This window comes from Geospiza fortis, unplaced genomic scaffold (genome assembly GCF_000277835.1).
Source record: "Geospiza fortis unplaced genomic scaffold, GeoFor_1.0 scaffold262, whole genome shotgun sequence".
Lineage (NCBI taxonomy): Eukaryota > Metazoa > Chordata > Aves > Passeriformes > Thraupidae > Geospiza > Geospiza fortis.
In genome coordinates this window covers 280,981-305,426 of record NW_005054510.1, presented here as the reverse complement: position 1 = coordinate 305,426, position 24,446 = coordinate 280,981, and the positions used below count along the sequence as shown (strand labels likewise).

The 24,446-nt window shown below is 44.9% G+C and overlaps 1 protein-coding gene across 1 annotated transcript; it reads left to right on the top strand.

The window, feature by feature from the left end:
• Window positions 1-1,743: 1,743 nt before the first annotated feature.
• On the top strand, window positions 1,744-22,944 carry ATP12A (ATPase H+/K+ transporting non-gastric alpha2 subunit). The gene is made up of 23 exons (XM_031063523.1): window positions 1,744-1,856; window positions 3,547-3,693; window positions 5,047-5,106; window positions 5,992-6,195; window positions 6,750-6,863; window positions 7,396-7,530; window positions 8,058-8,175; window positions 8,698-8,966; window positions 10,043-10,241; window positions 10,670-10,779; window positions 11,517-11,651; window positions 11,907-12,099; window positions 12,302-12,477; window positions 13,507-13,643; window positions 14,282-14,432; window positions 16,309-16,477; window positions 17,124-17,278; window positions 18,038-18,161; window positions 18,551-18,696; window positions 19,545-19,678; window positions 21,533-21,634; window positions 22,174-22,265; window positions 22,690-22,944. The coding sequence occupies exons 1-23, from the start codon at window positions 1,848-1,850 to the stop codon at window positions 22,716-22,718; spliced, it is 3,108 nt and encodes a 1,035-aa protein (XP_030919383.1). The 5' UTR covers window positions 1,744-1,847; the 3' UTR covers window positions 22,719-22,944.
• The last annotated feature ends 1,502 nt before the right edge of the window (window positions 22,945-24,446 follow it).

The window sequence follows — 24,446 nt, the reverse complement described above, 5'->3', positions numbered from 1 at the left end:
GGAAGGCATTTCCCCGTCTCCGAGGCCACTGCCCATCTCAAATCCCCCAAATTCCAGGCTGAGCAGTCCAGCTGGATGTCAAATATTCCCTCATTTCCTCTCCATCACCGTGCTCTGGCTCTGTCCCACAACAGAGGGGAGGATCTCAGTGTAGAGGGTCTCACACAACACAGGTTCCCTGCATAGAGCCAGCTCACCCCTGCTCTGCTCACATGGGCAAAGCACTCCAGCACTCTCAGACGTATGGAAAGGTTGATATTCCAGGCCAAAACCAGCTCTGAGTGTATCAAGGAGCAGAAACTGAACACGAAACCTTTCCAGACCCACTCCTGCACCTTGCGCAACGCCCCAGGGTCAAAGAATACCGTGGAAAAGGAACAACACACACATACTGTGGAGTGGGAGCAGCTTGAGGAGGTCTGGCACTCCAATTCCCGTGAACTTGATTTGAATATCAATTATTCCTGCTTTGTTGAGGTAATTGATGATGTCCTGTGGATTTTCCCCTCTGTTAACAGCTTCTGTCTGTGGTTTGATAAAGTTGATTGATTATCTCCAGCCACACGTCATATCCCTGACCACAACTTGAGTCATTCTCTGCTGGTACCACACAGTATCTCCAGTGGATTTAAAGTTTATGGGTTACATAGAATTCAAGACTGTAACAGCAAAGATTAAAGGTTATAATATCAAAGACCAAATGCTGTTGGTCAGCACATTTAGATGTTAAATTCTCTGGTGGCACCACACAGTATCTCCAATGGAATTAAAGTTTATGGGTTACATAGAATTCGAGACTATAACAGCAAAGATCAAAGGTTATAATATTAAAGACCAAATGCTGTTGATCAGCACATTTAGACAGCAAAATTTTCCCCAAATAATGTTAAACTACAGGTGACCATTCCCCGTGTTTCAGTCAGCTTTTCATCAGTTCAGCCTCAGAGTTCAGCCTCAGCATCAGCTCAGCCTCAGAGGGGAAGAAGCAGCTTTACTCCCAAGTGATGAGACCAGCCAGGCACCAGAAGTGTCACAAATGTCATTATCACTCCTACCTGACAGCTGGTAATTGGTGCAAGACAAACCAAGAGCTGTTCAGGTAAGTGCCCTGCTGGACAAGCACCAGGAAGTTCATTCACTTCTCCCAGCTCAGCATGAGGGTGGAAAACACACAAAATACAAGGCAAGGACTCAGAGTGAAGTCCAAGCTCTGAAGCTTCACTCCACTAAATCCCTGCAAATAAGGCAGGGATTCAGCTTGGAGGGGCCTCAGGCAAAGAGAACATCACCTGGGCAGGTGAGACAGAATGTGCAGAGCCCTCCCTCAGCCCAGGATCCCAGGGGAGCCTGGAGCTGGAAAGTCTCTGGAGGAAACTCCTTGCTTCCAGCAAGATGAATAATACACCTGTTCCCTACTTGTGAGCAAACACTACAAAGGAATAATTAGAACCTATCTGACCTGAAACCCACATGCCCATTACTGTGGTATTTTTCCACCTACTCCAGGTGAAACAGAAGATGGGCTGGACCTGGAAGGGGAGGGGTGGAGTGGCAGCCCAAGATGCTGATTTATAAAGCTGCAGTAAGTAGAGCTCTTTCTCCACAGCCTTGGGACAGGGAGCTGGTCCTGCCTGAAGGATGCCGAGGTGGGAGCAGCATTCCAGCTAACACCTGCTGGAACAGGACAGGGACCCACCACCTCGGGGAGATTCTGCACTCCAGGACTGCTCTGAGCCACCACAGTCCCCAGCTGGGCTTGGGCTTTTCATCCAGAGATTTTTGGCTTTCGATCCAGAGGCTTTGGCTTGGCTGCTTCCCTCCATCAGGAAAGGAATAAACTCACCAAGATGGTCAAGGTGGGTACAATGCCCAAGGAACTGCCCCTTGTGCTTCTTCTTAAGCTTTATTTTGTGAATCCATACTATAAGTGCAGGCTAAGTGAAAAATTGAAATAATACCAGACACTCTTGGGCATTAGCAGTTTGCATTCTTGGGAAGAATTCTTGGACTAGCTGAGCTAAAAATCTGAGCCAAAATCTGAGATTTTATGAAACTCTGTGGGTGGAAGGTTAACATAGGTCATGCTTACAAGTGAGCAATAGATTTTACTAACTTCATCAATTTTCTTTATTTTTCTCTTCCACTTGCTAAGTTTTCCCAGCAGAGAGCTGCTGCCTTTCCTGGTTTCTGTGTTCTATAGGGATTTGGAAAGCTGAACAGATTTTTTGGGGTGGAGAGTTAAAGAGAGGAGGAGGAGGAGGAGGAGGAGGAAGGTGAAGAGATAAATACCAATAGATAAAACAGATCATGAATCTTCAGCATAGCAGGAAAAAAAATTCATAACTTATAACAGGCATGCCCTGTCTCTGGGATGTGCATCCCCAAGCAAAATCAAGTGTTTAGGAATAGCATTTCAGTCTTCAAAGTGCTCAAACTGCTCAGCAGCTCTTTGCTTTCCCCTTCATCAAGAGACCATGTCAAGATTTAAACACTCCTTTGGTTACAGGACAGCTGAGGATAAGATGACAGATTTGAGTTCAGAACAGTGTTAGATAATAAGATATCCCAATTATTATTGGTTTTCTTGTTGTTTCCGTTATTTGAGCTTTCTTTTTGTTATGGAGAGCTCTTCCTTCATTGCTGTGAGATCTCTCAGGAAGCCAAGCACTGGCAGAGCCCCTTTGTCCCACCACGGAACATTCAGGAGGGCTCTCCTGAACTTCTGGGGTTTAATCCATAAGGAAACCTCTGGAATGGGGTCACCCAATGGCTCTCCCAAGGCCTGGCGTGTCATTTCCAGGATAATTTGGAGCTGGAACGTTATCATTAATCAGCGGCACGGGAGGGAAGTTTGCCCTGCACACTGCAGAGTTAACCCAGGGTTTGGAAACAGCACAACTCCTGAGTTATCACTGAAAGCAAAACATTCCCTGAGGTGCAGCAGCCTCCCTGGGTCAACAGCTCCCTGTGCCCAATATTCCACTGCCAAAAAGAAGTGAATTGTTGGCTAAATCCCTGCCAGGTCTGAGCTCTGAGTGGGCAGAAACAGAGCAGCTCCTCCTTGGCATTCAGCCGGGGGTTTGCCTCCATTCCTCACTTTGATTCAGTGCAAATATGTATTTGTGTTAATTGTAATTAAAATTTGAATCTTGAAGTTATGGATCTGAAAAGTTCCAGGAACAAGAAGGTCCTCAACGGATAATCTTCCCCTCCCCTTTCCTTTCAGGAATATTTTGTTTTTCAATTAATCTCTTCTTGGAGCTGATAAATGAATAATTAATTTTCATTGCTGAGGTACTGAGCAGTATTTTCCTACACTTGTTTTAGATCATAAGCTGCAGGAAGTGTTGTACATTCCTAAAGCAACCCCTGTAATTTGCACCTGATAAAGCCCTGATCACAATCACAGTAACACAAACTAGATGGATCTCTGGGTAAGACAGGAAAAAACACTTTAAGTAGCCAGGAGAATGTGACAGTAGAAATTTGTAAGTTGTCTAAAAAAGTAGATCTGCAAAATTTGGACTTTTTTGTGGTCTTTTACAGAAAAGGTCTGATGTTTACTCAGTGGAGATCTATGGGACAAAAGATCTGCATAAAACAGAGATTGAAGATGAGGAGGAGAAGCACAAAGACCAAAAAGGCAACAAGAAGAAAAAGAAGGCAGAAGAGCTTAAGAAAGAACTGGACCTGGTGAGTGTTGCTGAGCTTCCATTACACATTCCATGAAATCCAGGGAGTGTCCTGCACTGAAAATCCTGGCACAGGGAAGGATTTTCTTCCTCACCCTCCCGGAGTGTGCCAGAAAAACCCTGCGCAAGATTAATACTAAAATGAGAGGATGAATCTGGTATAATTAAGCCACCAATGGTACAGAACATTATCTGCCCAAAAAGGAGCTATTCCCCAGATGGAATCCCTGCCGTCAGCATTTCCTGACAACTTGCACAGCCAGCCAGGAGTCAGAGGAGAGGCAGAACCATTGTGCTCCAGAGGTTCCAGAGCTGAGAGCAGGTCTCGGCTTTAAACACAGGGGGTTTTTACCCAAACCAGCTGCTCTGGCCTTCAAGAAATATGTGTTTTCCTCCTGGCTCTCCACTGACCTGCTGGCTGCTCTTGGAAATGTTGCTTCCTCTCCACACATTCCAGTTTCCCAATCTGGAGCATGAGGGTAATTATGCTGACCTCTTTTTGGGATCGCTGTGAGAGCAGCTCAGAGGAGAGGCCATTTACAGGCTGGATGGCATTTAAAAGCTCAAAGAACACCAAAATAAGGAATTGAATCCATGATTCTCTCACCCATTCACCCAGCAGGTTTCCAAGATCTGCCCAGCAGCAGGTAAATATTTCTGTCTGTGCTGTCTTTGCCACCGGGGCTGTAACTCCACTCCCGTGTTTCTAAAGAGAAACCAAAGCACAGACAGGAGAATTGACTCACCCAAGTACCCATGAATCACTCTGAGAAAACAATTGGGAGATCTCTCAAATTCTTGGCTTCTAAATCCCAGTTCAGCACAAGATATAATTAGGCCAATGATACCACAGAGGTGTCACTGCAGGCCAAGGACAAGAGCTTTGAGATTTCCCTCTCCCACACCCTTTTTTACCTGTGCTTAGAACCTGTTGTCTCTTTCCACCAGACTGAGGAGGATAATTCACATTCCCTACCCTGGCAATCGAGGGCAGAGGTTGCTGTCACACACGCTGTGAGCCCTGCAGCGTGCAGGCTGAAATGATTTATCCAAAAGAAGCACAGCCCCTCGTGGCAAGCAGCAGAAACATGAACACACCACCCCGTTCTTGTGACAGATTTGCTGGAGGAGGGAGCTATTTACAAAAGCATTCTGCAAATCAAAAGGAAAAAAATTCTCGTCTTCCAGTGGAAGATATTTTGCTTATCAATGTGCAGATTTGTCTAATTAATGAAAATGGGGTGTCATACAAGCAACTTCATCCATGTTCCCAGATCCAGGCAGTTTGGGAATAAAAAATCCCAGCAGTCTGATGCTCTGCTCACTGTCCTTTTCTGTCTCTCTTGGGATGCAGGATGACCACAGGCTCAGCACCTCGGAGCTGGAGATGAAGTATGGTACCAGCATTGACAAAGTAAGTGCACAGGGCTTCCTTAAGGAGCTGCCTCAGTCAGGTGCCTCTGGCCTCCCCAGAGCTCCCAGGAGCAGGAATTTCATTATTAGATGTGTGTGGGTGCCTGCATTGATGCTCCCAGTAAAACCTAAACCATCAAGCCAACGAGCACTGCCCTGGATTTGAAGTGGAGTTTCTCTCGAGGCTGAAGAAAGCTGAGCTACTGCTTTGAAATCAAAAATGGGACCTCAGGGTTTTGCACCAGGACTTCATCTTTTCTAAAGCTGTTATCTGATCTTTTGATTTCATCACAATTCACTTTTCACTGTGACAGTTTATAGTCAAAGACTGCACGGATTGAGCTGATTTTGAAGGAAAATCCAAATTTGAGAAACTACACCTGAGTCCCTTTGACACATGGCATTTGAATATCAAAGCACTGAACGTGGCCAGAGCCCAGACAAGAATTTCAAGAACCTCCTGAGCTGCAAACACCTTGTGGAAATGCAAAAACAGCAGCAAAAGAATGTCAGTTTTCCCCTGGCTTTCCAAACACTTAGTCCAGGTATATTGGATTGAAAACCAACAGAATGGAAACCTCCTGAAGGATGTGGCCCCAAATCCAGTGCTCCAGAAGAAATAAGAAATAGCTGTTTCTCCAGAGCAGATAATTAATAGCAGCCACTCTGAAATCAGGAGGTTTGGAAATCAGAGTTGCAGCTGGTTTGTGACACAAACAGCCTTGAAAGAAACAGCAGCACGGGCATTTTGTTCTGAGCTGGGCTAAAAATCTCTTTGTGATTTTATTGTAAATGTGTGAAAAAACAGCGGCACAGACATTTTGCTCTGAGCTGGGGTAAAAATCTGTTTGTGATTTCACTGTGAACATGTCACCTCCTTCTGCAGGGTCTCTCAAGTGCAAGAGCAGCAGAGATTTTGGCTCGGGACGGCCCCAACGCGCTCACTCCTCCCAAAGCCACCCCCGAAATCGTGAAGTTCCTCAAGCAGATGATCGGGGGCTTCTCCATCCTCCTGTGGATCGGGGCTGGCTTCTCCTGGATCTCCTTCGGCATCCAGCTGGCTCAGGGCGTGGATTCAGCCTTTGACAACGTGAGTGGATGAGCGCCCACCCCGCCAGCGCTGGGTGATTTGAATACTCCACAGTTACTCAGTAACTACAAGGAGGCCTCTTGTTCTCACCGGACTCTCCCGCTGCCAAACACTTCTCATAAAAGCTCAAACATCACCACACCACTCGCCTAAAGAGTGCCTGGGCAAAGGTTTGATGGCCACTGGGCATGATCACAATTCTTGAGAATTCTGAGAGCAGTAAAAATGTCTGAAGACTTTAGACTCTGACTTCACTCAGAGAATAAAGCGTCTCTGACTAATTCCCCTTAGAGTTATACTCTGCTATTTTTTTTAATTTTTTACACTAATTTTTTCATGATTGTGTCAGTTTAGAGAAGGGTTTTAGATTATTAAAGCACACAAAAAAAGCTTTAATTGATCATTTGCAGGCCAGCACCTGGAAGTTCTTTTCTTAACCTGTCTTTTAACCTGGCCAAATCCTCATTTTAAAGCAACACGGAACTGATTCATTCTAACAGAGGAATTATGCAAATTTGTTTTAAATTAACCAAATGATATCTTTTATTGATCAGCTCTACCTCGGAGTAGTCCTGGCCCTGGTTGTCATCCTCACTGGCATCTTTGCCTATTATCAAGAAGCCAAAAGCACAAACATCATGGCCAGCTTCAGCAAGATGATCCCACAGGTAAGAACCACCAATGCCTTTCAATTGAGGCCAAAATTCATCCCCATAAAGCCTGAGGGAAGCCCAGCAAGCTCAACTTGAATTTATCTCTTGGTAAATGACCCAGATAAACGTCCTGAATCACAAACCATTGCTAAAAAGCACACGGTGGTTGCTTTCATGGATCTGTGGATTGTGGGATGCACATCCTTGTTCTCTATGCAGCAGAGGGTTAGAGATCTCAGTGCCCAGTTCAAACCTGCAAGAGGGTGAAATGTGCTGGGTTTCACATTTTGCAGCCCACTGCTTTTACCCACAGCCCTGATGGCGTGTGAGCACATCCCTGGAAGGCATTTCCCCATCTCCGAGGCCACTGCCCATCTCAAATCCCCCAAATTCCAGGCTGAGCAGTCCAGCTGGATGTCAAATATTCCCTCATTTCCTCTCCATCACCGTGCTCTGGCTCTGTCCCACAACAGAGGGGAGGATCTCAGTGTAGAGGGTGGCACAAAGCTAATTTTTGTCCCATTTTTGTCCCATTTCTGTCTTCCAGCAAGCTCTTGTCCTCAGGGATGCCGAGAAGAAGGAGCTGCCAGCAGACCAGCTGGTGGTTGGGGACATTGTGGAGATCAAGGGTGGGGACAGGATCCCTGCAGACATTCGCCTCATCTTCACTCAGGGTTGCAAGGTAAACAGGGCTTGGAAGAGCAAAGGAAAGAGGGAAAACAGAGTTTGGAGTGATTTATTACATAGGAAGGATTTCTCCATAGCCAATGTGGATCATTAGAGCTGTAACTGGACATAATTAATGAAGTCAGAGAGCAGAAGCCTGAATGTGATGCTGAGCTCCTCTGGGACTGACACCTCCCTCCCTGAACATCCAAGGAGTCCATGCCATGTTCTGGTTCTGCTCTTTGCCAGGACAGGGCAGATGCACCAATACAAAACTGAGAGTTTCCACTGGAGGCAGAGCCTCAAAACTGTGGTGTTTTCTCAGGCTGCTGCTGTAAGTCCCACTGACAGACACACAGCATTGGCTGACCTGAATTCCCTCAGAAATGGGCTCTGTCAGGGACAGCAGCAGCTCAGAGAAGAGGCACTGAGAGGCGTTGATGTCACTGATTATGGATGAAGGAAGCTGCGACCTCACCTCCCGGGCTGGACACCTCTGTGTACTGCTGACTTTAATCTGGGCATGTCTCCGTTTCATTAAAGGTGGACAATTCTTCACTCACAGGGGAGTCAGAGCCGCAGTCCCGCTCCTGTGACTTCACCCACGAGAACCCCCTGGAGACCAGGAACATTGCCTTCTACTCCACCACCTGTGTGGAAGGTGAGCTGATCCTGAAACTTGGCATGGAAATCCCATTTTATCCTCTTTATATGTTTCTCCACTGGCTCCAGCCAGGTTTATCATCCTGTGTGCACGTCTTTGCATCCTTTTATATTTTTTTTTCTAGTTAATCTTTCACCTCTATTCAGCAACTTCAGGGGAACTGAATGTTCCTAATTTTTAGTATATATCAGCGTACAGAGAGCAGGGCACCCGAAAAGGCTCCTGCACAGGCACTGCTTAGTCCTATTAGCTCATTTGAGCAATTCTGCTTTGAGGAACATCAGAGAGGTTTAATTGCCCACATGAATTTTGACCTGAGCGGATTAAAGTGTGACCTTGGGGGTGGTTACACTTGGCATTTGATCCAACACGCAGCGTGGTTATGGCTGCACCAATCAATGGATTTGGACTGATGGCGGTTTCCTCGCAGTTTTTCCATCAATACCTGTTGGAATGTCAGGCTGCAGCTTCCTCAGAGTGTTTGGGTGCCCTGGAGGTGACAGTTTTTTGTCCCTGCAGGCACTGCCACCGGCATTGTCATCAACACCGGGGACCGCACCATCATTGGCCGCATCGCCTCCCTCGCCTCGGGCGTGGGCAACGAGAAGACGCCCATCGCCATCGAGATCGAGCACTTCGTGTACCTGGTGGCAGGGGTGGCCATCTCCATCGGGGTCCTCTTCTTCATCATCTCCGTTTCCATGCGCTACAAGATCCTGGACTCCATCATCTTCCTCATCGGCATCATCGTGGCGAACGTGCCCGAGGGGCTGCTGGCCACGGTGACGGTGAGTCTGTGCCAGGGTTCTCCAGCGCTGGGCTGGGTTGGGTTTGGAGAGGGATGGGGGTTCTTATTCCAAGGATAAACCCTTCATTTGGTAATTCTGGCGTAACTGAGTCATTCATCTCAAACCCAGCTGGGGTTTAAGTTCAAGTGCTGCTCTGCCTCGATGGCTGCTGAGTACAATGATGTGACTCATTTCCCCACCACCCGCTCCCACTTGGAAGTGGGGACATTGTACCCTGAAAGTCACATGAAAACTCCACTTATTACCAGTTGTCCAGCACTAAAATCCCTCCCTGCCTGAGGAGCAGCACACACTGCTGGTTCCAAAGTGTGACGGTGTTCGCCGGGGTCTGAGGATGAGGGAAGAGATGAAGATCTGGCTCCATGTTTCAGAAGGCTTGATTCATTATTTTATAATATATATTACATTAAAACTATACTAAAAGAATAGAAGAAAGGATTTCATCAGAAGGCTAGCTAAGAATAGAATAGGAAAGAATGATAACAAAGGTTTGTGGCTTGGACTCTCTGTCCAAGCCAGCTGGGCTGTGACTGGCCATTAATTAGAAACAACCACATGAGACCAATCACAGATGCACCTGTTGCATTCCACAGCAGCAGATAACCATTGCTTACATTTTGTTCCTGAGGCCTCTCAGCTTCTCAGGAGGAAAAATCCTAAGGAAAGGATTTTTCATAAAAGATGTCTGCGACACCAAAGAACCCCAGCAGCAAACAATGAAGGGAATCATTGCAGGATCCATGGAGCTGGTGACCAGCAGCTCCCTGCCCTTTTCAGGTTCTTCCACCTCAAACAGCCTCTGATAGGACATTATTATTTCTATCAGCAGGCAGTAGGTTCCTTCTCAGCAGCAAATCTACCTGTGTTAGTTACAACCAAATTTCAGATTCTAAATTTAAAAAGGAAGAAAAAAAAATGCACTGCAGCCCACAAGAATGAAAATTTTAAAATATTCTCTTACAAACCCCACAAAAGATCTACCAGGAGAATGCAATCTCGTTACACCTGTGTGTAGCCACAGCTTGGTGACAGCTGGACCCGTTCCTTCCTGCCAGGTGAGCCTGTCCCTCACGGCCAAGCGCATGGCCAAGAAGAACTGCTTGGTGAAGAACCTGGAGGCCGTGGAAACCCTGGGCTCCACCTCCATCATCTGCTCCGACAAGACAGGCACCCTCACCCAGAACAGGATGACTGTTGCCCACCTCTGGTTTGACAACCAGATCTACTCAGCTGACACCAGTGAAGATCAAACAAGTAAATGGGAAAATGGGGGTGTGGGAAGGGGCAGATATTTGGATCCATCCCAGGATGCTCATTTTTGGTGGCTAAATCAGACATTTCTTCCTTCTACATGTGGAAATTCCTCCTTAGCTGTGTGAGATGTGAAAAAAAAAGAATTAATATGGAATTCCACTCACAGGAGGTAAACCTGAAGGAGGTTCTACTCCAGAACCTTTTGCCAAGAGTACATTTAGTAGGGAATTAAGCAAACAAACATAATCTAAGCCCCTTTGCCATCACTGCTGGAGGGACAATTTATATCAATTTTTTTTTCCATAAAAGAAGCTGTCAAAAGAATAATTTTTTTCTGCCAATAAGTCAGTTCTGTTTTTTCACTGTTAAGATTTTACTTGTGTCATGCAACGTGCTAAAAGATGCAATGTGTGTTTTGCTTCTCTCAGCCCAGCCCTTTGATCAAAGTTCCCCCTCATGGACAGCGTTATCAAAAATTGTCACCCTCTGCAACCGGGCAGAGTTCCGGCCAGGACAGGAAAATCTCCCCATCATGAAGGTACTGCTGACTTCACACCAGTTTATTTCCCTTCCTCTGAAAAAACAATTTTCTCTGTTTGGTTTTAACAATCTCCATTTTACTAGAAAGTTCCTGTTGACAGTGGTTTAACTGCTGTACACTCACATAAAAAATTTAACAGAGGATAAAAAAACCACAGAGCCAAGAGCATAGAAATGTAGATTATCCTGAATTGGAGGAGATCCACAATCCCAGCTCCTGGCCCTGCACAGGACAGCCCCAAGAACCCCTGTGCATTGTCCAAACCCAACTGTGCCTGCCAGGAAAAAGGCAAGACAAGTAGCAGGAGCAGTAATTACTGCACTGTTAATTTATTATAGCAAAGGTAAACATGCCTTAATTGATGTCTTTCCACACGACTGCTTGAAGGTAGTAAATTCTACTGACTGGGCTACCAGGACAAACCTGCTGTTTACTCATCAATGCCATCCTCAAATTAATTTGGGTTTGTGCCTCAGCTCACAGGCAGTGCCCTGAGTGTGACCCCAAATCCGCTTTGCAGTTTGCTGTGGCTCAGTTCTAACTCCAAGAGCAAAGCAGACACCCCCAAATTCTATTTTAATATTTTTTCCAGGATAACTTGAACATAAAAATAGAGATTCCTTGTTGAAGTGAAGATTGGAGATCTTCCTTGGAGATTCCGTGCTGAAGTGTGCAGCATGCCGTGGAATTGTGGAAATGTAAAAGTAAAATGTTTTCTTCCTTTGTGCCCACAGAGGGTTGTGGTTGGAGATGCCTCTGAGACAGCTCTGCTGAAATTCTCTGAGGTCATTCTGGGGGACGTGATGAGCATTAGAGCGCAGAACAGGAAAGTGGCTGAAATCCCTTTCAACTCTACCAACAAATTCCAGGTGTGTTTCTTTTTTTTTTTTTTGGAAATTGTACCAGATTGTTTCTATGACTGGGCCTGATGCAGCAATGGGTGACCTGGAAGCCTTAATGGGGTAATTCAACACCAGAGGAAATTCAAGTTGTAATAAATACAGTTCATTCCACTTTATGGGATTCATGATTTCCTCATGGAAAAGAACATTAATCCCATTGAAAACTAGAAGGAAATGAGGACAATTTGAGCTCTTCCAACCCCTCTCCTGTTTGTGGCACAGCTCTCCATCCACGAGACCGATGACCCCCAGGACAAACGCTTCCTGCTGGTGATGAAAGGGGCCCCAGAGAGGATTTTGGAGAGGTGCAGCACCATCATGATCAATGGCAAGGAAGAGCCTCTGGACAGTGAGAAGGCAGAAGCTTTCCAGACAGCCTACATGGAGCTGGGGGGCATGGGCGAGAGAGTGCTGGGTGAGTGCCTGGGAAAACGGGGTAAAACATGAAAATGGGGTAAAATCCAGCTGTAAAACATGTGAAATGGGGTTTAAAGTCTTGGCACATCCAGCATGCCTGGGAAAATGGTTAAATGCCGGAGTTCCATGGGCAAGAGCAAAGCCTCTCCTCTTTCTCCCACATTTTCCCGCCCATCACACCAACCTAAATATCCTTTCAGGTTTCTGCCACTTGTACCTGCCTGAGAACGAGTTTCCAGAGACCTTCCAGTTTGACACAGATTCCATGAACTTCCCAACGTCCAACCTGTGCTTTGTGGGGCTCCTGTCCATGATTGACCCACCTCGTTCCACGGTGCCCGACGCTGTCTCCAAGTGCCGCAGTGCCGGCATCAAGGTGAGGAATTTACAGAGAAAAACACAGTGGGTTCACTACAGAAAGACTCCTTATGATTATTTTAGGTATTATTTAAAGTATTTCAAATTTAAGATCTTCTGCCACATCATCACTAATTATCTTTCTAGCAACATCTACCAAAAAGCTTAACCTTAGTTAAGACCATTGTATAATTTAAATTTAGAAAGTCCTGAGAGACAAAACATTTTCATTTAAGTGGGAATCAGACTATAGGAACTGCACAAAACCCCCAAACCTGGAAATACAAATTTGCAAAAGCTCAGATGCTCTCCCATCAGATCCATTTCTAGAATGCAGAACCCACACCAGCTGGAATTACTTGCTTGGAAACAGAATAAGGTGATTGATAGAAACAGTTCTAGAGAAGGCATCAGGACACTGCTTTGAACATTTACCCAGAGGAATCACCAATCTTAACACTATTCAAGTGGAACCTGAAGCAGTAATTCCCCTAATTTCACTTCCTGGAGACCCACAACTAAACTTTCAGCCCTAAGCAGAAGCGAAATCTATCTAAATCAAGGAAAATCTTATTTGGAATTACAGATCTCAGATGAGATGAATCCCAAACCCCAACCCTGATGAAATTTTCTGTAGCCTGAAGACAGATCTGGCAATTTTTCTTTGAGAAAAGCAAGAAAAGGCTGTGCCTTATCTGTCAGGACACCTCAGTCACAAGGATCCATTTTAAGATGCAATATCCTAACAAATCCTCCCCACTGAACATACCTAATATAGATCCTTATATAAGGGCTCCTTTATTCTGCATTATTCTAATCTGGCCGCCTGTGACGGGTTCTTCCTCCAGAGCCCTGATGAAGCAGCCTCAGGAAGAGAGGCAGAGCCCAGATGTTGATACAGAGCTGGGCAATTACCGCCCCTAATCTCCCTCTGCTGTGTACACAGCGCTGCTCTGATCCCAAAGTGCTTCCAGCTCCTCAAAACCTGACATTCCCCCTTATCTCCCTCCACCTTTGGCTATTTGGCACTCACTTGTCCCTTGCTCAGGTCATTATGGTCACTGGCGACCATCCCATCACGGCCAAGGCCATCGCCAAGAGCGTGGGCATCATTTCAGCCACCAGCGAGACCGTGGAGGACATTGCCAAGCGCCTCAACATCCCTGTGGAGCAGGTCAACAGGAGGTGAGAGCCAGCAGAGCCTGGGCAGCACCCAGGGCTTCATATCCCTGCTCCCTCCAAGGTGCTTTTATTCTATGTCCCCGCTGCTTTCTGCTTTTTTTATGACACATTCCCACTCTTGAGTCATCTCCACCTAAATGTGTCCACTTGGTGGTTTTCATCTCTGCTGCCTGAGAAGAAAATCTGGTGAATTATTCTTTGCACGTCATGTGGAAGTCACTGTCATTGCCTGTTTGACTAAACACACACACACAGAGCAAAATTCAGCATCACACGACCCAGTTTGGACCATCAGCCCAAATTCCTCCTTCACCCCTTCAATGGGGCAAAAATAGCATCACAAGGGAAGGATAAAAGCTCTTTGCAGAAGTGATGTCTTCCTCTGCTCCTCCCAGTGAGAGGCCTCTTTAAAATGCATTTTCTGAAGCTTCAATGAGACCCCTCTATATCCAGAAGTGACTGATCCACTCTGGATTGCTGCAGTGCCTTTCACTCAACTCCTGCTGATTACCAACAAACGCCTCTGCAATTAACTCAATTTGCCGCTTTCCCACCATCCAGCTGCACGCCCCTCTCACAAGCGCACTATTTCCACCCTTCTAATCTGAAAACCCACCCTGCCCTGCCTGTGGCTCTTGCAGGGAAGCCACGGCAGCCGTGGTGAACGGGATGGAGCTGAAGGACATGAGCTCGGAGCAGCTGGACGCGATCCTGCGCGAGCACGCCGAGATCGTCTTCGCGCGCACCTCGCCCCAGCAGAAGCTGATCATCGTGGAGGGCTGTCAGAGGCAGGTATGGCAAAGGTCACACACACACAGCAGGGTTTGGAGGCTGGGAGCCAATTCCCAGTGCTCCCTGAGCTCTGTTTATAGTCTTTTCCCCGTGCCAGAACATTATCTAACAGATTATGGACGCTGCCTGGACTCAATCCAAGCCGCTCAAAATCCTGCTGCAGAGACACAGCTCCTGGTGACAAAATGAGCTTTCCCTGGTTTTGGAGCTGTAGCCAGAGCATGGATTGTCCCTGGCACTCTGAGAAGCACAAAAAGCCTCCTGTGCCCTGGCTGGGAAGGAGAATTCCCTCGGGAATTCTTCAAACCCAGATAAAAGCAACGCTGCTGCCACATCCTCTCCTCTTATCTCTTGTGGCCGTTCAGAGCCATGTCCTGCTGCCCACAGGAATGTTTGGGAGTGGAACTGGTTAGTGGCAGTGCTGGGTGAACAGGTGACCTCACAGCTCTTTTCCAGCCTAGACTATTTGTGATTCTGAGGTATGAACCCCACAGAATGCCAGAGCGTGATTTATGTACCACCAGGTCTTATCTGTGTTACTTCCCAGGGCTGTAAATCAGGCAGCAGGATTTAAAGACAGTTTGTCCCATCCATGGGCAATATTATGTAAAGCAGCCTGGAGTGCAGCCAGCACAGGAGGAAAAAAAAAAATTACAGAGCTCTGTAAAAGATGAAAATTGACATCAAAAGACTCTCCACTCAAAAATGACATCTTCCAAGTAGATTTTGTGAATTAAAGCCACACTAGTGCTGTGCCTGGACTTTGTAGAGAAGAAGATGTGGCATAAGATATTATTTTATTTTTGCAGTCATGCCAGCACTGAGCTTCCCAATCAGCATTTTATCAGCTCTTTGGGTTTAAGCCTGGAGGGCTCTCCAGAGAGTAAAAAAAAAAGAGATAAAACTTTTCAATTTGATGTGGTTTTCATTTTTTGAATGGTCTCTTAGGCACACGGTGGGTAAACGTGTTCTGCACTGCTCAGACTCCCACACTCCTGGCAGATTTGGCTCTTTAGGGATGAAAAGGAACACCCTCCCCCAGCCACACTCCAGCTATGTTTAGCACTTAGAGCTTATAAGCCTTTCTGTACATGGCATTATTTATAGGTAGTGACACTCTGCTCAATCCCCCCAGGGACAGGAAATTCAGCATTTTATTAATCAGTTTGCCTGGCTTTGTCCCCACTCTGAAAACCCTGCCTTGAACCAAGCCAGAAAGTTCTGCATCAGCCAGAGCAGAGCCTGGAGCTGCAGGAGATGTTCAGGAAGATAGCAAAGAAGCTGAGTTGGATAATCAGAGTTTTCCGTCTTTTGGATTAGTGGAGAAATTCCAGCACAGACTGAGGATGGCCAGAAGCTGTTGGGATAGGATGAGGATGGGCTCTAACTCAACAGTTACATAATTTATGAATCAGATGAAGCCTGGCTGCTTCTGTAGCACTTCATTAAAAAAAAAAACAGGACATTTCGTGTTAATCAAAACTCCCCCAGATGTCAGAGGTGAGCCTGGCTCTGCTCACACAGGGATGGACCATGCACATAGAGCAGACATCCAAATCTTAAATCCTCTTTATACCCAACTATCAGATTAATTGCATTTGAAATGCATCTAATTGACTTGTCCACTCTTTAGGAAGCAGTGAATCACATCCCCGAATTTTCCAAGTGTCTACTGCAAAGGGAACCACACAAAACTCTGAACTTGCTCTCCCAATCCTGCCCACCACCCTCCTGACCCCTGGCTGTGTTTGATGCGGGTACAGAGAGGAATCAGAATTTCCTATCAGCATTTTCCTGTCAGAAATTTAAGGATTGATGCTGGCAGGATCCACCTTCTCCTCCCAAACCCACATCTGGATGCTTTTGTGTGTTCCAGGGAGCTGTGGTTGCCGTGACTGGAGATGGAGTCAATGACTCCCCTGCCCTAAAAAAAGCAGATATTGGGATTGCTATGGGGATTGCTGGCTCTGATGCAGCCAAAAATGCAGCTGATATGGTCCTGCTGGATGATAACTTTGCTTCCATTGTCACAGGAGTGGAGGAAGGTAAAGATAATGTTGTTTCCCACTTTTTGAGCTGGAAACAGCTGGCAGGGCCTCCTGATCTTCCTCTCTTCTCTTTCTGGAATTCTGGATTTGCTATTTGGGAAAGCTGGGAATTAATTCCATGTGTACACATGACAACCAGAGAATAAGGAAATAATCTTCCTCCTCACACATAATAAAGATTTGCTGTCCCTGATCAAACTTCAGATAAAAGCACTTCCTGACCTGTTCCAATGCAGTCTGAAGCCTCACAAAGATAGAAATTATTTTCTCCACCTTTTCCCTCTATTATTTTCTCACACATCACCTCCACTGTGCTCCACCTAAGACAGGAGCACTCATCCCACTCTTCTTTCACTGTAAAGAGCTTGTGGTTTCCATCACAACCACAGCATTCTGGGGAACGTGGCTTTTCCTCTCAAACTGCCTCATCAAAAGAAATGTTTTATTACACTTGACTTTTCAGAAGCCTCTAAGGGAGGGGAGCTTAAAAAAAACCCCAACAAAACCAAATTACAAAATGGATGAGGAAACACATGAGGGAAGTAGAAGTAAGCAGTAAATGTTTCCACCTCATTTAGTTAAATTGAAAGGGTTTTTTTGCTGATAAAAATTCCCTTTGACAGAAAATTTTGTGTTCCCCCAGGCCGCCTGATCTTTGACAACCTGAAGAAAACCATTGCCTACACCCTGACCAAGAACATTGCTGAGCTCTGCCCCTTCCTCATCTACATCATTGCCAGCATCCCAATGCCCATTGGCACCATCACCATCCTCTTCATCGACCTGGGCACGGACATTGTGAGTTGGGAGCGCCAAAGTAATTTCCTGCTGGAATGTCCTGCCAGGGACAGGGGCTGGGGGTGGAGGCACATCCTGAACGGGGGATTTACCCTACAGATGAGAAAGGCAGAGAAAAAAGGGATTAAAAGCAGCCAGGTAGAGAGAAAGAAGAGTAGAAAACAACAACAACCTGCAGGGGGGCAGCAGAAAGCAAAGACAGCTGATCCAGGCTAAAATCAGCAGTGAACAATTATGTATAAAAACAATATAATATAATAAATATAATATAATATAATATAATATAATATAATATAATATAATATAATATAATATAATATAATAATATAATATAATATAATATATAATATATAGTATATAATATATAATATATAATATATAATATATAATATATAATATATTGTGTTTTAATAAAGACATCAGAGGGATTTCTGCAGTTACACCTCACATTCCATCCAGCCCAGCCCAAGGGACCTGGAAGACCCTTTAATTTTAAATTATTGTTAAATTATTGTTAACCTCCTCTAGCCTTTTGTATTGATCACCAGATCCATGCATGTTTCAGATTTTCCCCAAACCCTTTACAATGAATAGGAATGAATTAATAGGAATTAATTAATTATTAGGAATCCACGCAGATCCTCCTCTCTGTTCTGCCAACATTCAGCAGAACCACTTGGGAGCTACAAATTGCTGCTAAACCCCTGAGAATGAGGCAAATGTTGCCCCCCAGCCCCTGAGGGTTTGTTTCTCTTGCAGATCCCCTCGGTGGCACTGGCTTATGAGAAAGCTGAGAGTGACATCATGAACAGGAGACCCCGGAACAAGAGGAGGGACCGGCTGGTGAACCAGCAGCTGGCTGTGTACTCCTACCTGCAGATCGGTGGGTTGGCCTCCCAAAATCTCTCTCTTGCATCAACAAAGCAAGATCAAGCTGATTAATTTTAAAAAATATAAATTTACTCCTAGCTGCAGATTGGTTGATTGGCCTCCCAAACTCTCTCTGGTGTCAACAAAGCAAGACTCAAGTGGATTCATTTAAAAAAATATAAAATTAGGACAAATTTAGGAGCTGAAACTCAACCTCTTCCTCTGCAAACCCAACCCCCCTCCTGTTGCTCATTATTCAGCAATAAAATGAGGTTTTATCTACAGAGGGCAAGAAATTCACAGCACCAAAACTAGCTTCAGCATGTTTCATGCATCCAGCACATCCCCCCCAGTGCTCCTTAATTTCGGTTTTTCCTCATTCCTGCCCCTTTGTTTCTGCAGGAATCATGCAGTCGGTGGGGGCCTTCGTCACCTATTTCACGGTCTATGCTGAGCAAGGGTTCCTGCCCTCCACGCTGCTGGGAGTGAGGGTGAACTGGGAGAGCAACGCCATCAACGACTTTGAGGATTCCTACGGGCAGCAATGGGTAAAGCAGCCCTGAAAATTCCCTTTACAATTAATAGGAACGAATTAATAGGAATTAATTATTAGGAATTAATTATTAATAGGAATTAATTATTAGGAATCCACACAGAAAATTCCGCCCTGAAAATTCCCTGCCCACCTGCTGGCTTTAAAAATTCCCCCAAAATAAAGGGATAGGGAATGCAAATGAGGTTTAATGGAAAGAGAATTAGTTTTCCTCTCACGTTCCCGCAGGAGAGACTCTTTAAGGCTCCCTGCCACACAGCTCCTTCATTCAGCCTCTGCTCTTTCATTCATTCTTCGACAATTTGCCACCTTCTCACTCACAGCCTCTGCAGGTGCACCTTCCTCTCTGGTCTGGGTGTTTAAACCCCTCAAAATCAATCCTCACCATCCCTCAAAATCAATCCTCATCATCGTTTCACAGCCTCTGCAGATGCACCTTCCTCTCATGTCTGGATGGTTAAACCCCCCAAAATCAACCCTCATCATCCTCTCACAGCCCCTTGCACCTTCCCTCTGGTCTGGTTGTTTAAACCCCCCCAAAATCAACCCTCATCATCCTCTCCCAGCACCTCTGCCCAGTCCTCTGCAGCCTCCCCCTCTCCCTCTCCCTGCAGAATCACAAGGCACAGGAGGCTTTGATAAATCCACAAACTCCCCTCACCCCCAGCTCGTGCTGCAGCCTCGTGACTCAGTCCTGGAATAAAGCTGGGCCCAAATCTGAGCATTTAAATCTGGAGGATCCCTGCATTCACACCATGGAGCCTCCCATGGGGGTTTGCAGCAGCCTGGGGGAGGTGGGAGGCTGTGAATTAAAAGGGTTTTGGTGTTTCTTTGGCTCTGCAGACCCACTACCAGCGCATGTACCTGCAGTGGACTGGCTACACAGCCTTCTTTGTCAGCATCACCATCCAGCAGGTGGCTGATCTGATCATCAGGAAAACTCGCAGAAATTCCATTTTCCGCCAGGGCCTCTTCAGGTGAGTTTTGTAGATGCACAGTCCCACGATGGTTTGGGTTGGAAGAGACCTTAAAGCTCATCTCATCCCACCTTCCACCATCCCAGGCTGCTCCAGCCTGGCCTTGGGCACTGCCAGGGATCCAGGGGCAGCCACAGCTTCCCTGGGCACCTGTGCCAGGGCCTCACCTGGGAAGAATTTCCCTCTGAGGGAAGGCTTTTTCTCCTATCTAATCTAAACCTGCAGTTCAAGTTAGCCTCCCGCTCCCTTCAAGGCAGGTGAGCTCAGTGATTTGGCCCTCTCACTTTCAGTCTTTGCACAAAGATTAAGGCTGGCCTTAAACAATCACAAATCTCAGGCAAATATTTTATTACACCTCCCCTCAGCCTCTTTTCTGCTTCAGGGTAGGGATTTTCTTTAAAGACATTGTGCTGGTTATTCTGAAAATGCACCAGCTTAAAACCAACTTTCCATTCATTAAAATGTTTACTAGAGAAAAAAAAAAAAAAAAAAGGAGTTTCTCTTCCAGATTACTTTCTGAACTCCTTATCAAGAGATAGCAAGTCTGGACTTCCCTGAGATAACTTGAGGCTCTGGTGAGGGAGATACCAGCTGGCCAAACTCCCCCAGACAGTGCTGGCCGCCCTCTGCAAACCTCCAGTCCCAGGAGAATTCCAAGTATCAGCTGGGCCAGAGGCCAGCAGCAGAGCTGGCATTGCCTCCCGGGCTTTCTGATAGCAGAGCAATTTATTTTCCATCCTTTATCTGCAGCTACTGGGCCTACACCTATGTGTGTGCTTCCTCCTTGCATTAACACCTGAGTCACCCTGAGCACGTTCCCAGAGCAGCAGGAGCTTTGAGGAAGTGCTGCTGGGTGTCTCCCACAGCTGGATTTGGGCTGGGAGTGCTGCCAGGACAGGCAGGAGCACTTGGGGTACAGGGCAGAGGTGCCCAGCCCAGCCCTGTGCCTGCAGAGCTCAGCTGGAGCACGGATTGCAGGGATCCAGAAGGATCCTGCTGGCACACAGGGCGTTAACTCTGGGGTTAGTTTAACCCTTTCACAGGGGTTTAACTCAACTCTCTCACAGGGGTTTAACTCTGGGGTTAATTTAACTCTCACAGAGGGTTAACTGGGGTTTGTTTAACTCTCTCACAGGGGTTAACTCTGAAGTTAATTTAACTCTCTCAAAGAGGGTTAACTCAGCTCTGTCACAGGGGTTTAAGTCTGGGGTTAACTCTCTCATAGGGGTTTAAAACTCTGGGGTTAATTCAATCCTCTCACAGGGGTTTAACTCAACTCTGTTGCAGGGGGTTAACTCTGGGGTTAGTTTAACCCTCTCACAGTGGGTTAATGTCACAACTAACCCCAGAGTTAAACAGGGGTTTAACTCTGGGATTAATTCAACTCTCTCACAGGGGTTTAACTCTGGGGTTAGTTTAACTCTGGGGTTAGTTTAACTCTGTCACAGAGCTTTAACTCTGGGGTTTATTTAACCCTCTCACAGAGGGTTAACTCTGGGGTCAATTTAACTCTTTCACAGGGGGCTAACTCTGGGGTTTATTTAACTCTCACAGAGGGTTAACTGGGGTTTATTTAACTCTCTCACAGGGGTTAACTCTGGAGTTAATTTAACTCTCTCAAAGAGGGTTTTACTCTGGAGTTAACTCTCTCACAGAGGGTTAACTCTGGGGTTAATTAAACCCTCTCACAGGGGTTTAACTCAACTCTCTCACAGTGGGTTAACTCTGGATTAACTCAACTCTCTCACAGTGGGTTAACTCTGGATTAACTCAATTCTCTCACAGGGGTTTAACTCTGGGGTTGGTTTAACTCTCTCACAGGGGGTTAACTCTTCCTCTCTGTTTTTCCTGCAGGAATAAAGTCATCTGGGTGGGGATATTTTCCCAGATAGGAATTGCTTTGATTCTCACCTATGGCCTTGGACATGTTACAGCCCTGAACTTCACTCCACTCAGGTGAGCTCTGGTGCCACTGAGCTTCCCCTGCCCTCCCTGTGGGCACAGAACAGAATCCTGCACCACTGCAGGAGAAATATTTTTAAAAATTCATTCTATTCATCACTATTTCTTGGTCAAAAAGGCCATTATTGCCATAATTTCCACATTCTCTTACTGGATTTCCTTCCGAGGATCCAAAAAGCCACCTGTGCAAAACCAACATTTAAATATTTCTTCCAGCATCTTCTTCCAAGGTTTTGATGAGCACAGCCAGCATTTAACTTTTATTTTAAATAGATCAGCCAGGTGATTTATTGCTGTGATAACACCAGGCAAGATTTCCTTCTAAATAGGACCTGGAATTAATTAATCCAGGATCCACTTAAGACTGGGAGGCTTTACATGCACATCATCAATTTGAGAGGTTAATTAGGAGAAAGGAAAGAGGCCCAAGGGGGCAGATTTGTTTTAGTGACATTGAAGAGCACAGAGATCCTAGAACTGGAGCTGAGCTGTTCTCAGGAGTTTCTGAGTGAGATCTTTTTCCCCACTCCCAGGTTCCAGTACTGGTTTGTGGCTGTGCCTTTTGCCATCCTGATTTGGGTCTACGATGAAATCCGGAAGCTGCTCATCAGGAGGCACCCAGGAAGTGAGTGCACTCTTCTAATTGAATTTTAATTGAATATTTCCATTTCATGTGTCTTTCACTCCCACCCCCACCTCAGCTGCCACTTGCAGGTGACTGCTGAAAAATGAACCATTTTTCTCCAATGATCGCTTTTCCTTTTTGAGGAAAAATAACCATTTTTATTATTACTTTTAATATTATATAATATATACAATTATGTAATTATATATAATTATATATAATTACATATAATATAAAATGTATATAATATGACATTATATTTTATATCTTATATATTATATTATATGATACATATAATTATATAATTTATATATATTTATATATTATATATAACTTAATGATTGGTAATTATAATTATTTAAAATATAATTTTAAATAATTTAAAAATATTATTTTTAATATTATCCCTCCCCTTCTCCTGCAGGTTGGTGGGACAAGAACATGTATTACTGAAGAGTCTGACACAGGAGAGCTCCTTCCCCACCTGGCCCAGCCTCTGCTGCTTTCAAGTCCTGTCTGTGCAATATCGAGCGTGGATCCACCCCGTGCTGGGGTGCAGAGATTTCATGGATTTAATGAAGAAAAAAGGACTTTAGAGGCTGAGAAATTACCTCCCACTGTACTGTAAAGCCTAGAAATTGAAATGCTACCTATTTTTGTAACTACTACGATTTTCCCTCGTTCAAAGATGGAGTTGGAGAGAACTCTGAGAGGAAAACAGTCCAAAGACAGGAATTCCCCACAGTCCAAGGCATTAATTTGCACTGAAGGAGTTTGTTGATTTTTGTGCTGGTAGAACTGAATTCCAAGTGAGTGCACACCTAGATCTGTTTTACCTTGCCATGGGTAATTGTGCTGTATAGGAATAATTTGATAATAAAACATTTTTTTTTCCAGAAAACTGTTCTCTGTCTTATTTATTTTTTTTTAAATAAAGACTGAGAGAATCTGAGTGGAATGGGGTCACAGAGGAAAGAAGTGCAGCCCTGCTTTTTTACCCCATTAACAGACCAAACACTTGACCCATTCTGATAAAGGTGTCTTGAAAATCAAACCATGTTGTATTTTCTGAGTCCTCCAATGAAGGAAGGAAATGATGAATCTGACTCCATGTTCTTAGAAGGCTAATTTATTATTTTATGATTTATATTATATTAAAGAATACTATACTAAACTATACTAAAGAATTGAGAAAGGATACAGAGAGAAGGCTAAAGAAAAACTCATGACTCTCTCCTCCAGAGTCTTGAAAAGCTGGGCTGTGATTGGCCAATAAGTCAAAACAATTCACATGAAACCAATGAAAAAATCACCTATTGGATAAACAATCTCCAAACACATTCCAAAGCAGCAAAACACAGGAGAAGCAAATGAGACCATATTGTTTTCCTTTTTCTCTGAGGCTTCTCAGTTTCCCAGGAGAGAAATCCTAGGCAAGGGATTTTTCCAGAAAATAGGATGGTGACAAAGCCACAACCAGATTGGAACACTTTGAGATCCCAAATTCAGTTCTCACTTCCCAAAGGTGCCAATCTCCAGGGCAAAATAGAATTTAGAATTAGGTACAGATCTTTTCAAAAGGTCACTTCAGCAAGAACCAGTAGATCCCAATTCTTGTTTTAACAAACTATTTCCCAATTTTAAAGCAAAAATAACCCAAAAAATTATGTTGCTTTTTCACTTTTAAATACAAGTTTAGATAAGTTTTACAAAAGAAACGGAGCAGAAGGAGAACTCTTGTTGCAGCAAAGAGAGAGAAAAACCAAGGGAAGGGAAAATGAGGAATGTTTCCCAATCCCAATCTAAAGCTGTTCCCATGAACCTAAATTTAAATTTATGGGATTTAAAATATAATCTAAAATTTAAGAAATTGAAATTTAGATAAAATTGAAATTTTAAAGTTAAATTTCCAATCTAAAGCTGTTCCCATAAACCTCAATTTTAAATAAAATCTAAAATGTAATAAATTGAAATTTAGACAAAATTGAGATTTTAAAGTTAAATTTCCAATCTAAAGCTGTTCCCTTCCCTGCTAGGAGACACTTTGCATTTTGTGACCTTCTTTCCCTCGCATTAATGCCTGGCTGGGCATTAATTAACCCGAGCGTTAATTATCCCGGGTATCAGCGCTTTTCCCAGAGAGACACGAGGAAGAGGAATCGCCGAGGGAGGAGGAAGAGC